The 14,269-nt window shown below is 49.1% G+C and overlaps 1 protein-coding gene across 1 annotated transcript in view; it reads right to left on the reverse strand.

Annotated features, from left to right (window-relative positions):
* Positions 1-14,269, reverse strand: part of ADAMTS9 (ADAM metallopeptidase with thrombospondin type 1 motif 9) — a 185,860-nt gene that overhangs the window by 10,101 nt on the left and 161,490 nt on the right. The window contains exons 33-38 of the mRNA XM_004368663.1: positions 13,991-14,123; positions 13,691-13,785; positions 13,493-13,589; positions 13,270-13,401; positions 10,393-10,484; positions 4,260-4,364 (exon numbers count right to left, since the gene is read on the reverse strand). Of these exons, the coding sequence (XP_004368720.1) occupies positions 4,260-4,364; positions 10,393-10,484; positions 13,270-13,401; positions 13,493-13,589; positions 13,691-13,785; positions 13,991-14,123 (654 nt within the window). The remainder of the gene's footprint in view (positions 1-4,259; positions 4,365-10,392; positions 10,485-13,269; positions 13,402-13,492; positions 13,590-13,690; positions 13,786-13,990; positions 14,124-14,269) is intronic.

The raw sequence follows: 14,269 nt of genomic DNA on the forward strand, positions 1-14,269 counted from the left end.
ATATATATATATATATATAAGCTTCACTGGTTTTGTTTCTCTAGAGAACCCAGCCTAAGACATTAATACTTAATATGCTTCTGCTATTTGCCATGCAAACAGCTTTACATGATCATTTCACATAAACTTCACAAGAACCCAATGAGATAAGCCCCAACACAATTCCCATTTTACAGATGAGGAAACCATGGCCCCTGCGGAGTTAAATAACTTTCCCAAGATGACAGAGCTAGTAAGTGGCAGACTCAGTTAGTCTGCACTCTGCCGTCACACAAGGGGAAGACAGCACGCCAGACCCATCGACAAGCCAGAAGCTGGAAGAGATGAGGAAGGATCTTCCTCCAGGGCTTACAGAGGGAGCACAGCCCTGCCACTGCCATTAATTTGGACTTCAGCTGCCAGAACCATGAGGAAACAAATTTCTGTTCTTTAAATAATTTTATTTAAATTACTTAATATTTTCAATCTTTGTATTCTTCTTTAAATAATACCACTTTGCAGAATTTTGTTACGCAGTCCTAGGAAACTAGGATACCTTTTGGGATTTTTACCTCATTCCCACTCTGCTGCCCAAATCCCCTGGTACTCGGAGAGCCAGGCGAAACAGAAGAATTTAGTGGGTGTAAATTGTCCAATAAACAGTAGCTATTATACTTAACGAGCCCTGGTGATGTAGTGGTTAAGCATTTGGCTGCTAACCAAAATGTTGGCAGTTAGAATTCACCAGTTGCTCCTTGGAAGCCCTATGGGGAAGTTTTACTCTGTCCTATAGGGTCGCTAAGAGTCGGAATCAACGCGACGGCAACGGGTTTGGTTTTCTTATAATTACAGAGTCCCTGTGTGATGTCAACGGTTAAGCACCCAACTACCAGCTGAAAGGTTGGCAGTTCGAACCCACCGAGAGGCGCCTCAGAGGGCAGGCCTGGCCATCTGCTTCCAAAAGGTCACAGACTTGAAAACCCTACGGGGCACAGTTCTACTCAGCACACACGGGGCCACCATGAGTCAGAACTGACTCCGTGGCAACTAACAACAAGAACATTCGAATTATAATAATAATAATTTTTATTGTTGCTGTAAATCACGGCACACCAGGGGGCCAACAGCGAGCTTGACATGGAGACTGATTTTTATCAGTTTTGCCCCTCTCCTCCACGTGGTGCTGGATTCAGACTTCCCTTGGACGACTAGAGCTTTCCTTGGGAAAAACATTTTATTGCCAAGCATGTTTGGAAAACTGAGGCTTTCATTGTTTTTCCCTCTGTACTTCACAGCAGAAAGTGAAAAAAATAAAAATAAAAAAAGAGGAGGAATGATGACTTGAGGCTGGACTCACAGCAGGGCTGGTTTGAAAGGAGAGCATTGTGACCAGCTGGCTCCGGGCAGCCCAGAGAAGACTGGATCTCGCCCCCTGAGGGCCAAGATGGTGGCAGGTGATAAGCGGGAGAAGAATATTGTGAAATTTTCCTAAGTGTGTTCCTGGTTATACGGGAAATTCAAAGGTGTAACTTTGAAAAGAAGGTGCTGTGGTTGGTTTAATTTCGGTCCAACCAAACCAAACCATACACACTACCGTTGAGTCGATTCCGACTCCTAGCGACCCTACAGGCTGGAGTAGAACTGCCCTACAAGGTTTCTAAGGCTGTAATCTTTACGGGAGCAGACTGCCACATCTTCCTCCCTCAGAGCCACTGGTGGTTTCAAACTATCCACCTTTCGGTTATCAGTCCAGTGCTTTAACCATTGCGCCACCAGGGCTCCTTAAATTTAGGTCACTGGTTCTCAGAATGGAGCCCTAGTGGCCCAGTGGGTAAGCGTTCTGCTGCTAACAAAAAGGTGGGCAGTTCAAATCCACCAGCTGTTCCTTGGAAACCCTACAGGGCAGTTCTACTCTGTCCTGTAGGGTCGCTAGGAGTCGGAATTGACAGCAATGGGTTTGGTTCTCAAAATGTGGTCCCCGACCAGGGGCATCAGCCTCACACGGGAAGTTGCTGGAAATGTAAACTTCAAGCCCCTCCTAGACAGGCTGGTTCAACAAGCCTCCAGGTGATGCTAACGCGCAGGCTAGTTTGAGAGCCACTGGTTTAGGGGAACTGGGTTTACATAAAGTCACACAGGCTTCTTCACTGCACAGTTTACCACAACTTCTCATATGCTAACGTTTCCCGGGACTCCTCAGGCAGGAAATGAAATGTGCACCGTTCCCAGGCTGTACGCCAAGGAGGCCTGTTTTCCTGGAGCGTCTCCCGGGAGGCTGCCCTGTGGACCTCACTGCAGTCAGACACAGACAAGCAAATCTCCAGGCTGCTGTGAGCGGGAGACTGCACGGTCCTGGCTCCGAGGTCTTCATAAGACGCTCAGCACCCCTGGAGTTTAATTCTGAGCTTGGACTCTGAACTTTCGTGGAACATCGGGATTAAAAAAATAATGACACACAATTTTCAGCCAGCTCCCTGCAGCAGGGGCAGTGCCTCAGAAGGCCTGGGAAGCAGCCAGACCAGCTTGGAGGGGTAGTGACAGTTTTCCCCACAAGGTGGCACACGCGGCTGGAGCTATTTTTAGTCTGGATGAAAGCTGCAATATTGACTCTGTGGCTGAGCAAAGAGAATTGCAACTTATGATTTACAGTTTACGTAGATGGTTTGTTACATCATCATGCTTCACATCCAGCCACATTTTGAACAGTTAGTTTTTTTGTTCCTCTGGGTGGCCGAAACTTAAGGACCTGGACGGAAGGTATAACAGAAGAGTGTTACAATTTCTGGGCAGGATCCACGGCACGTGTTCTAACGTGTGTATGCTCTCTCTCAGCTGTCTTTACTCCCTTCACAAAAGGAAAATATCTAATAATTTATGAGCATCTATAACCAAACCCAAAACCAAACCCATTGCCATCGAGTCGATCCTGACTCATAGCAATCCTATAGGACAGAGAAGAACTGCCCCACAGGGTTTCCAAGGAGCGGCTGGGGGATTCCAACTGCTGACCTTTTGGTTAGCAGCCGTAGCATGCCACAGCTCCTAACCACCACGCCACCAGGGCCCCATGACAGAGACAAGCCAGCACAAACTAGGAAGGGGTGGGGAGGAAGCAGGAGACAGCAGCCACATGAAGATGGCCAAGGAATCCAGGAATGCTGGGGCTACAGAAGCTGAGAGAAGGACCTCCCCCGAGAGCTAAGAGCCTTTCCCTATAGCCAGTGCTCTGAATTTGAACTTGGAGCCTCCTAAACTGTGAGAAAATAAAGTTCTGTTCTTTAAAGGCACCTGCTCACTCGTGGTATTTCTGTTACCGCAGCACTGGGTCACTAAGACCCTCCCAGTCCCCACATCTCTGAGGAGACCCCGTTGCAGGGCTGGGAAGACAGGCCATCCCGCAGTCTGTTCCCTATTTGTCCACAAATCGGGCTCCTGCCCGACATTCTCAGAACTTCTGTGGAAAGTCTGCAAGGGGCATTGGTTTTTGCCCTGGCTGCGTATCAGAATCACCTGCAGAGTTTTAAATTCCAACCATTCCAAGTCCCATCCCTCAGAGATTCCAATCAATTCCCTGGGGGAAGCCTGGGCACCTGCATTTTAAGGTTCCCCAGGTGACTCTAAGGTACAGCCAGGCTGAGAAACAGCATATGCACCAGTGCTTCTCACGTCCTGTGCCTGTGAATCACCCGGGCACCTCCTTACTGCACATCCTGGTGACGGCAGCTCTGGGGCCCCAGATCCTGCCTTTCCAACCAACCCCACACAAAGGCCATGGTCTGGGTGGACCACACTTCGAGGAGCAGGATTCTAGAGCATGACAACCTGATTACCGTAGAGCTTGTATTTCTATAGCTCTCTAGAAAGTTCAGCTGATAAGCTGTTCCTTTATTTACAGCCCCATTTGCGTTTCAATTTTTCTTAAAACAAAGACACCACTTTCCTTAAGTTCACATAAGAAAATCCCACGTTGGCTAGTTGCGAGGTGTCTGAGCCACACACTCAACGTCTCTAGCCGCTTTTGGCTTCCTGGTTAGGCAGTTCTTCGACCTACCTGACGGTTCACGCGTTCCCATCCTGAGGAAAACTCACCAGAAGCCAGGCACCTTTCCAGGCCTGTTCTCCCCATGTCACTCACACACACACGCTTCAGCCTTCAATTTACTTCCTAGGTTTTTTCCTAACACTTTGTAAAATGGTTTGAAGTGATGAAAAAGACGTTCATTCCTTTTATACCGTCATACAGTTACTAAAACCCAATCCCACCCAAACCGTGAGCTTACCGGCGACTTCTTAATGTCGGAGACAGCATAATTCCCTTGGGATATCCACCTGGCGGATTCCGTTAAAGACAGGCCGGTTCCATAAAGGTTAATGCTAAAACGACCCTGGAATAAATGGCCAGCGAAAAACATTTTTAGTTCACGTGACATCAAGCAAAGAAAAGGCGAAGCCACAAAAGATACCTCGGAAAGGAGAAAGATGTCAATTCTAACAATAGCTACTGATTATTGAGTCCCCGCCCCCCAGTCAGGCACTTTACATGTATCATCTCATTCATCCTTGCAAGAGCTCTGCGAGGGGGTCCCTCTTTACAGATGGGGAAACCGAGGCTTAGCACAGGCGATTAACTTCCTGGAGACACAGACTCCACCTCATAACTGTCTGACTTCAGAGGCCCAGTTCTCAACCACCGTGATTCTGCCTCCCTAAAGCAGCAATCCTGATGCTGCTCACAATTATCAGATTCCTTTAGGAACAAAATGTCACAGTGTAATTTTTCTAATAAGATCTTGCTGCCAAAGCTTCCCGGCCTCCAGCTCCCTGCGGGGATCGTCAGCACATGGGGTACTAAGCACAGCAGGGCGGGACTTCAAAGAAGGGATGCCTTCTCCAGAACGGCCAGCAGAGGGCACACTTGGCCTGCTTCTTCCAGGTCAACGGCAATGAGGTCTCCCAAATGGCCCAAGGATTCCTGTCCAAACCCGGCCCCGGGTGTTTGATGGTCATTTCTGAGGAGAGGGACCAGCAGAGAGATCCTCTCTCTCTTTCTCCATCTATTGCCGTTTCTCTCACTCTGAAGCCGTTTCTTGAAGCTCCCCAACCCCACAGCCTGTTTATAGTGGGGACACCTCTGACCCCTGCTCGCAGTGAGCACCCTGGAAGGTACAGAAGTTCTGCGTGAACACGCCCTGTGACTGTGTCCTCTCTGGACCTCACAATCTCTGTCAGAACAGTCTTTATAAAGCAAAGAGGAGAGCGGTGAGGCAGATGTGTGTGAACCTCTCAGAACCTCAGTTTGCCCGTCTGCAAAATGGAAGCTAATAAAAGCACCTCCCTCAGGGTACTGTAGTGAGGACTACATGAAATTAGCCGCACGAGTTACCTAGCTGAGGCTGGTACTTAGCACACACTCAGAAATACTGGTATCATTCCTGTATTTTCTAGCTGTAAAAGTCAGTTCTAGCTCTCCAGTGTAACAGTGACCTCCTCGATGGCAGGGATTTGGTAATGCTTTGCTTTCTTGTATCAACTAGAGTTGGTAACACATGACGAGGCACTTGGTGGACTCCTAGTAAGTATTCCATCCTAGCTCCTCTATTAAGACTTCCCTGATAAACTGGGCATAACTTGGGGCCTTCCCATGCCAGCTCCATAAGTATTGACTGACTGTGTTTATAAACCCTTGGGAGCCTTAGCTTCCACATCTGTAAGGTGGGGACAAACAGAACTCCTGCTCATAGAAGTCACAGGGGGACTTAACTGGTTTAAGTCAGTGGTTCTCAACACAGGATGATCTTGCCCCCAGGTGACACGTGGCAATGTCTGGAACATTCTGGTTGTTACAACTTGGGGGAGGGTGCTACTGGGTGGGTAGAGGCTGGGGATGCTGCCAAACACCCTACAATGCATAGGACAGCCCCCAACAGAGACTCGCGCAGCCCCAAATGTCAGTGGAGACAACATTGAGAAACATCTGGTGTACAGTATGGATTGATGCTAGAATTTCAACTCCCCTACTTATTTTTGGAAACCCTGGCGGCGCAGTGGATAAGAGCTACGGCTGCTAACCAAAAGGTCAGCAGTTCGAATCCACCAGGGGCTCCCCGGATCCCTGTGAGTAGAAATCGACCTGATGGCAACGGGTTTTAGTTTTTACTTACTTTTAGTATGACCTTGGGCAAGGTGCCAGACCTTTCTGAGCCCACCTGCAAAATGGATTAGTAGCACCTAACCTGTGAATAGGAGGGCATTAGATAGACCCCACAATGCAGCTAACTCATTACCTGTCAAAATATGTAATACTTTTTATTATATTTGAAAATTATTCTTGTGACAGTACTATACAGATATAAGCGGTTTTGTCACAGTTAATGGCCTAAATACCCAGGTGTCTGTGACTGTGGCCGCACCGAGGCCCTGAGGCTCTAAACCTCCTTGCTCAGCCTCATCAGACACTGGGTTCTGTGTGTTGCCTTACTCCACCTGGCCTTTCTCTTACCTTTCTATCGTTCCTGCCTTGAGCCAGTCCACATCTGCCTGAACCTCGCTGCGACCAAGAAGCCTTCTCCTCTCGCCTCACCATCCTGCTTCCCCCTCGACCGCCTGTCCCCCTGCATGTCAGAAGTCAGGCTGGATGCGCTGACCTGGCTTCTCTCCTGAGATGCCCCCGTGGCTCTGGGTGTCCTGGTCTGAGCCAGCTCAATAACCACTTCCAGCAGGCCTGCCCACCCAGGGTGGGGTACACCTGAAGAGAACAGGGTCTTCCTCCTCATCCTCTTTCTGCCTTTTTGTTCAGGGATCTGTGTTTTCAGCAAGCACCCAACTGATTATAAGCACTCTAGAAGTGAGTGCCGCTGGAGGAGTAAAGCCTGGTGCCCTTTCTTGCTCTGGTCTGGGACATCTTTGCCCCCACTGGCCTCTCTCTGAGGTCTAAAGGGCACAAGAGTTTTATTTTCCCAAGTAGGTACTGCCTCCCGTTGTTAATTCCAAAGAGTAAAAGTAACCAAGACTACTGCATGCAGTAGGTGCTCCATAAAGGTTTGCAGAAGGTGTGCCTTAGACCAAAGAGGGATCCTGCTCTCGGGACAGAGTAAATGTTGCATAAATCTTGCCTGGAAACAGGACACACAGACATGCTTGCCATCATGGATTTGGTTTCGGTCACTCTGCAACCAAGTCCAGCCTCGGCTGAGCACCAGCTGTGTGGATTTGGGCAAGTTAGCCAACCTCTCTACATCTCAGTTTCTTCGTCTGTCCGAGGGGCATTCTCGTGGGTGGGACTGTAAAATGGTACAGCCATTTTCCATACTGTGGAAAATAGTTTGGCAGCTCCTCAAAAAGTTAAGCATGGAATTACCACACGAGTCAGCATTTCGCTCTGAGGCACACACGCAAAAGAACTGAAAACTGGGACGCAAAAGACAATTGTACACCCATGTGCACTGTAGCGCGATTTCCACCAGCCCAAGGCGGCAACAACCCAAACGCCCATTAACAGACGATGGACAGACAAAATGGGCTATGTGCACACAACGGAATATTACTCGGCCGTAAAGAGACACAAGTCCAATCCACGCTACAACACGGATGAACCTCGAAAACTTCATGCTCAGTGAAATACGTCCGATACGAAAGGACAAACACCGTATGATCCCACTTATATGAAGGATCTAGAACAGACAAATGCATAGAGACCTAAGTGTTTAGTGGTTACCAGGGGTAGGTGGGAGGAGGAAGTGGGAAGTTAGTGACCAGGGGACACTGAACTTCTGTGAAACGTGGTGCAGAAAATTGAAAACAAGCAGTGGTGATGTTTACACAACCTGGGACTGTAGTTAATGTCACTGAACTGTCCACACAGAAATGGCTGAAATAGCAAACGTTTTGTTATATATATTTCACCACAATGAAAAAAAAAAAAGAGGGACAATCAATCTACCTCCTAGGATACTGTGGGGATTAAATGTAATACTGATATAGAAATGCTGAGCATGGTGCCTAAAGCACCAAGTAGATGCTCAATAAATGCTAGCTATTAATAGCAACATCAATAATAATAATGCTGCATTTACTGTAATCGGGATAAAAAAAAATCCTGGCTATCTCTGGAGGTGAGGGTTCTCAGGGAACCCACCCTTACCCATAAACAAATTCTAAAAACAACAGAAAAGGATGAGGAGGAAGAAGAGATTCTCACAAAAGGCGCCCTTTGTGCTGATTTTTGTGTAACCATTAGGACGAGCCATTCCCTTCCAAAGCGGCCTGCACAATCGTACTCTCTACAAACCTTTTCCTGGAAAACTGGCTTGAAAAACTCGTGTCTCTCATCAATACGGTTGGTGCTCCATAAATGTCTACGGAATTGAATTCTAAAAGTACCCGATATGGTTTGAAGAATGGGCTCTCACTAGCTTCGGGTTTTCTCATTTAGCAATCGCTTCGGTGTCAGGATTTAGCAAATCAATCAGTTCGTTTGTCTCTGAATTATTAAAATAAATGAAAGCAAATACCTTTCATTTACTTAAGCTTCCCAAAGGATGCTCACATAGAAACAAGAAAATCCTGAGACGTTTGAAAAAGGCAGGCAGGGCCAATCTATTAGCCGTTAAAATGCAACCAATACCCAGGAGGTGTCTGAAGTCATCAAGTGCTCTAAAGAAACTGCACTTCAAAGTTTTCAACCCCTGGGTGATGGGGGAAAGGCCCTTTTCCCATTCTGTCCTTTGCTTATTTTCCTTCTCCCCGAGAGCTTCCTTTTTACTTCCCTAAGAAGTTTAGCGACAATCTTCTAAAGCTGGGGGCTAAGAAAACACTTCTTGAAAGAAAACTCAGATGTGTTTGTCCTGGGACGTCTCTGGCTGGGGGTAAACAGGAGACAGTGCCTGGGATCCCCAGTGCATCATCTATGGTGTGAATACTCGCCACATGACCAATTGCAAGCCATTTCTGAATCGCAGCACTTCTGAAGGCTTACGGGCAAAGTGGGAAATTTCATGGACGCAGAGTTTAACAGCAGCTTTGTGCAGACTCATGAGAGCCTCAGACAAAACTGGGGCCAGGTTCTCATGCCCAGAATCATCTAATTTCTTAGTTTTTCCTGCCTTCTAATTGCAGAAACCTCTCGCAAAGATGGGTGTCTGCTTTTCACAATAAGCCCCGGCTGCGCTGAGCTTCTGTTGATGGCGGTGGACTAAATGGTAAAAGGAGAGCGGTGATGGTTGCGCGGCATGACAAACGTAATCAACGCCACCGAACTATCCCCGTAAAAACTGTTCCCTTGGTAAGTGTTTTGTTATATGTATTTTTACCACAATAATAATAATAATAAAAGAATAGAGAAAAAATTAGCTCGGGCTGACTATTACCGCATGTTTTAAAAGGCAAGTCAAAACCCGCCCCACGTCTGAGGAGGCAAGGAAATGCGGAGCTGCAGAACGGGCAGACAGGTGGCCGCTGGCTGCTCTGCTGCAGAGCTGTCCAGTAGGAGCTGATACATTTGCTGTTCTCTCCCTGAATGCTGGGCAAGTTTCTGAAGACCTGAAGGAGGGGTAACAGCTTGAGTCCATGGCGTCTGCACAGACCCTCCCGGACGTCCCCATGCCTGGTCCAAGACGACTTCCAGGACGTATTACATCATGGTTATCCGTTTACTCGGCTGTGTCCTCAGTCAGCTATACCGCCCTCCAGGAATGGATGTTTGCGAGGCTCCAGTAAGGAGGCACGACGTGGGCATTCAGGAAGTGTCAGCTGATCTGCTAAGACGATTCTAGACGCATTTCCGGCTACGATTAAGAAGTCAAGTGAAGCCCAAGGAGGTCTTACAAAATTTGGAATCTCCGAGGTATATTTCTTAAAAAAAAGAAAAAACTCTCATGTTTGTTTGGAAAAATTTAGAAAACACAGGAAATGGAAAAACAAAATACATATAAAAATTAAACTTCCCAATGCATCTTGTCGATAATCGGTGTTTTTCCTTCCAGGTCCTTCTCCACTTGTACATTAAAACAAACGAAAAAGCAAACGTGGGACCACGCTGCACGCACTTTCTGCGTCTTCTCTACTTAGTCCCGTGAGCAGTCGCTATACCAGGCAATACTCGGACTGTTCAGTGGCTGGCAGTGGTGTGCTGGGGTGGACTTGAACTGGCTTTGGAGAGCCAATTGTGCGCCTCTCTCTCCAGCTCTTCCTTTACTGACGTTATGTTAACAGCTTGGATTGGTCATGTGGCGAGTATTCACACCACAGAAATCGGCAGATGCTACAAAGCAGGACGCTTTTGTTTTTTCTCAGAGCCCGTCGGTAGACTTCTACTAGCACTCCGGCGATGGCTAAGGGCGCCCCGGGGGGAGGGGGCGGTGCCTCCCTAAGGCGGCAGCCCCGGGATGCCCCTGGAGGTACCTGGCCAGCTCCTACCTGTGGGCACTTGGCAGCACTGTAGCAGTCCCCGGCTGTGGCGAAAGGGACAGGGTGGCCTTCACTGGTCCTGGCAAACTGCAGGTCGGTGGCTACGGGGTGGAGACAGGGCAGAAAGGAGAAGAAAGGTGAGAAGGGGGAGAAGAGTGGGGTGGCGGGGACAAGCGGGTATTAACCAGGGGGCGGAAAGGGTATCAACCAGGGGGCGGAAAGGGTATCGACCGGGGGACGGAAAGGGTATCGACCGGGGGGCAGAAAGGGTATCAGCCAGGGGGCAGAAGGGGTATCGACCGGCGGGCGGAAAGGGTATTAACCCGGGGAGCGGAAGGGGTATCGACCGGGGGGCGGAAGGGGTATCAGCCGGGCGGCAGAAGGGGTATCGACCGAGGGGCGGAAAGGGTATTGACCAGGGGGCGGAAAGGGTATTAACCGGGGGGCAGAAAGGGAGAGGAAGAAGAGTAAGAATAAAAGGGGCGGGAGAGAAAGAAGCAATCCTAAACATGAGCGATGAACAAATGGACCCAGATGCTCACTTGCCTTTCCCTCATTGTGTGTGGTTCTCAGAGTTTTGCTCCCTGCGTTTATCAGCACTGACTGTCTCCTCAGAGTATGGAAGCTAAAAGGGGGTTTAAAAGACTTTGGAACGGATTCCTACATAAATAAGTAAGTGGATCCCCTCGCTTAAAGGTAGGGTGACTGAAGGGACCAGGAACCTCCTGTGACCAACACAGAGGCTGAAGGACGGGGAAAGAAGCCAGAGAAGCATTTCCAGCTACTTAGGACTTTTCTTGAGGTCTCATCTGTCCTTCCGCGGCGTAAACACTATTATTGCCAAAATGTGGAGCAATCAGAACTCACATCTTGAAATTATTAACGGCAGTTTCTCAAGTTTGGGGCTAGCCTGCAGTTTGTTAAAAAATGCAGTAAAAGTAACACTGCCCAGGGCTCGTGTTTTTAACCCTATTGCAGCTCCTGAGACCAGGATCAGGAGAAGCCAAATTGAGAATCCTGAAAAAGTTGTCTGCTGGTAGGACTTGGGTCTGGAGTCTGGTTTTTACCTTTCTGCCTTGTCTTTCATTTGGCAGAAGGGGTGCTGCTTTGCAATGTTAAAAGCAAGGTAGGAAAGATGTGCTTATGTGGGAGCACAGTTACCTTGGCCAAATCCTAGTCATTCTTTAAAAACCATCTCAAATATCACCTCCTCTAGGAAGCCTTCCGAGGATCCTCCTTGCATAATTAGTTTTCTTTTTGATTGCTTCTATAAGGCTTTGTCTTTCACCTCATCAGGGTTGTGACAATTGCTTGTCCGACTGGCAGGTCGGACTGGGAGCCCCTTGCGGGTAGGGGTCATGGGAAGCAGTCTAGGGTGATACTGTGTAGTTACTGTTTATCTCCACTTCCCCTAGTACTCGGGCAGTCAGTACGTTTGTTAAATCAAATGGTAAGTCATGAAATGATAGCTAACTCACAAGGAGTGCCAACTGCACTCCCAGCCTTTTGAAAAGCAGTTTTTACCCCCGCTCTACCGTAATGGTGACAGTGTTTGCTGAGGGCTTCCACGTGGTGAGACGCTGTTCTGTGTGCGTCCCCGTTAGCAGCTCATTTGATCATCCCAGCTCCTCAAAAGGAGTCTGGTGGTGCAGTCTCCTCCAAAGGAGTCTGGTGGTGCAGTTAGGTGCTTGGCTACTAACTGAAAGGTTAGCAGTTCGAATCCACCCAGAGGCACCCTGGGAGAAAAGCCTGGCGATCCGCTTCCTTGAAAACCCTAAGGAGCACAGCTCCACTCTGACACACGTGGGGTTGCCATGAGTCAGGATCGACTCAACGGTCTGGTCTAATAACCTCAGAAATTATCTGCTGTTAGTATTGGAGCCCAGGGTTTGGTTTTTACCTTTCTGCCTTGTCTTTTCAGAATGGTAGAGGATGGCCTTAATCTTTTGCAAATAACCACACTTTCTAGGGAGGGAAATTGGAATGTCCGGATTCTGCAAGAAATGGGTCCTTGCCCACTTGAGAAAGCAGAAACCCTGGGTTTGCTGGGGGTGTTTCTCTAAGTGGAGAAACCGCAGACCCTCTTCCTTGAGACCTTATCAGTCTAGCTGAAGGCAATTAGAACATCTTGGTACAAATCAAGTTTAATCTACCACGAGGGGAAAGTCACGTAATATTACGGGTACGATGTTAATGAGGAAAAATTAATTATTCATTATCCTGCTTTTCCTCTTGTCAAGGGTTCATGTTTGGATATTTTTGCTGTCTTTCCCCACTCCTATGATTGATGCCCCGTGCCAGAAACGTGGGGGTGGCCAGAGTATGAAATCCGTGCATGTGCAGGCTAGTCGGGAACAGGCAATTGTGGGTCCGTTTTCCTCTGGAGATGGACAACTGCATCAAATTAGCTTTCTGCCTGTGTGTATGCTGTGCTGGTGGAGCCAGCTGAGGTGAATGCTGCCCAGTGAATCTCAGCTGTGGGCTTTTCTATCTGCTGTTTCTTCTGTCCTAAAACCTCCTGCTCCTCTTCCTTTCCCACGCTGATACCTGGTGACTAATCCCAAATCTTACTTCACCTGGGCTCTCCACTGAGGTGTCTTGTTTTCTGGGATGCTGCCCTGGCTCTCCAGACCTTTGAAGGTCTTCCCTTCTCTCCACTCATTCGTTCCCCACAGAGGGTGGAGCGCCCACCCTGGGCTGGACCCTTCCCAGGTGTGGGGACACAGCGCCCCCCCCCCCGGAGCCTGTGATCAGTGCACTGCCAGCTCCGCGGCTGCTCCTTCTACGCATCCTCGGCACCGCCCCCCAGTCAGTGTGTCGTATGTGTTTCTGACCAAACGGAGGGCAGGCTGAGTGTGCTCCCACGTGACACCCCACTCAACTTACTGATTATCTGCATGGTGGTCAGGTCTATTCTGATCTTCCGGAAGGTGGAAAACCCGGCTGCCGTGTAATCCTTCCGACACTGACAGTCATCTCGCCGGCTCCCGTTGTAGGGACACTCCGTTGGGTTGTGCAGTCTAAATACAGAGAGAAGGTGCTGGTCAGGACGGGAAGGTGCTTCCAGGGATCGTCAGGCATCTGGGCTCTTCTGAACCTGGGATCTCATACCTGTGCCCATACACCTCAGAGAAATTCTCGGAGTCGCCATGGACCAGCGTCACATACTCTTTGGGGCGGTCAGACAGCATCCCCGCACAGAAGATCTGAAAGAGACCAGATGGCCTGTGAAGAGTGGAGAAGAAACGGGACAGGGAGGGCAGCCACCACTCACACCAGAAGCCCTGGAATGGCGCCGACTGCTCACCTTCAGGAGCTTCCCTCTGACGAGCAGGAGGTATTCACCGTCCTCACCAGCACCTTTAAGGCTTTTCACCTCCTTGCAGTTTTGGGGTAACTCACCTAGAAAACACAAGACAAAACAGGGTGTGACACCCAGGACGTGCACCATCTGCCTACGACGTGGTGACATTGTTCACACTCAAGTTTCTCAGCAAAGGAGATAATTTCCTTAAAATGTCTGTATTTCTAAAAAGAGCAGGCGGACAAGTAAACAAAACAAACTGGTCTCCAGGTTCAAGAAAGAGGCTCCGGCTGGCCAACTTACAGCTGTAGACATTGTGGCAGGCCTTCCTGTCTTCTGGCTTCAGATCGACGGGGCACAGGTGGCTGGGCTGGTCCTCGTTGGTTAAGCACTGCACAGACCTGTGCATCACTCCAACGCCACAGGTCACCGAACACTGCAAGGAAGCCAGAGGCGCTGCCGTGGTCAACCGGCCTGAGACTCTGCCGTGGTCACCCGGCCTGAGCTCTGCCGTGGTCACCCGGCCTGAGGCGCTGCCGTGGTCACCCGGCCTGAGACTCTGCCGTGGTCACCCGGCCTGAG

Source organism: Trichechus manatus, unplaced genomic scaffold (assembly GCF_000243295.1).
Source record: "Trichechus manatus latirostris isolate Lorelei unplaced genomic scaffold, TriManLat1.0 scaffold00001, whole genome shotgun sequence".
Taxonomy (NCBI): domain Eukaryota; kingdom Metazoa; phylum Chordata; class Mammalia; order Sirenia; family Trichechidae; genus Trichechus; species Trichechus manatus.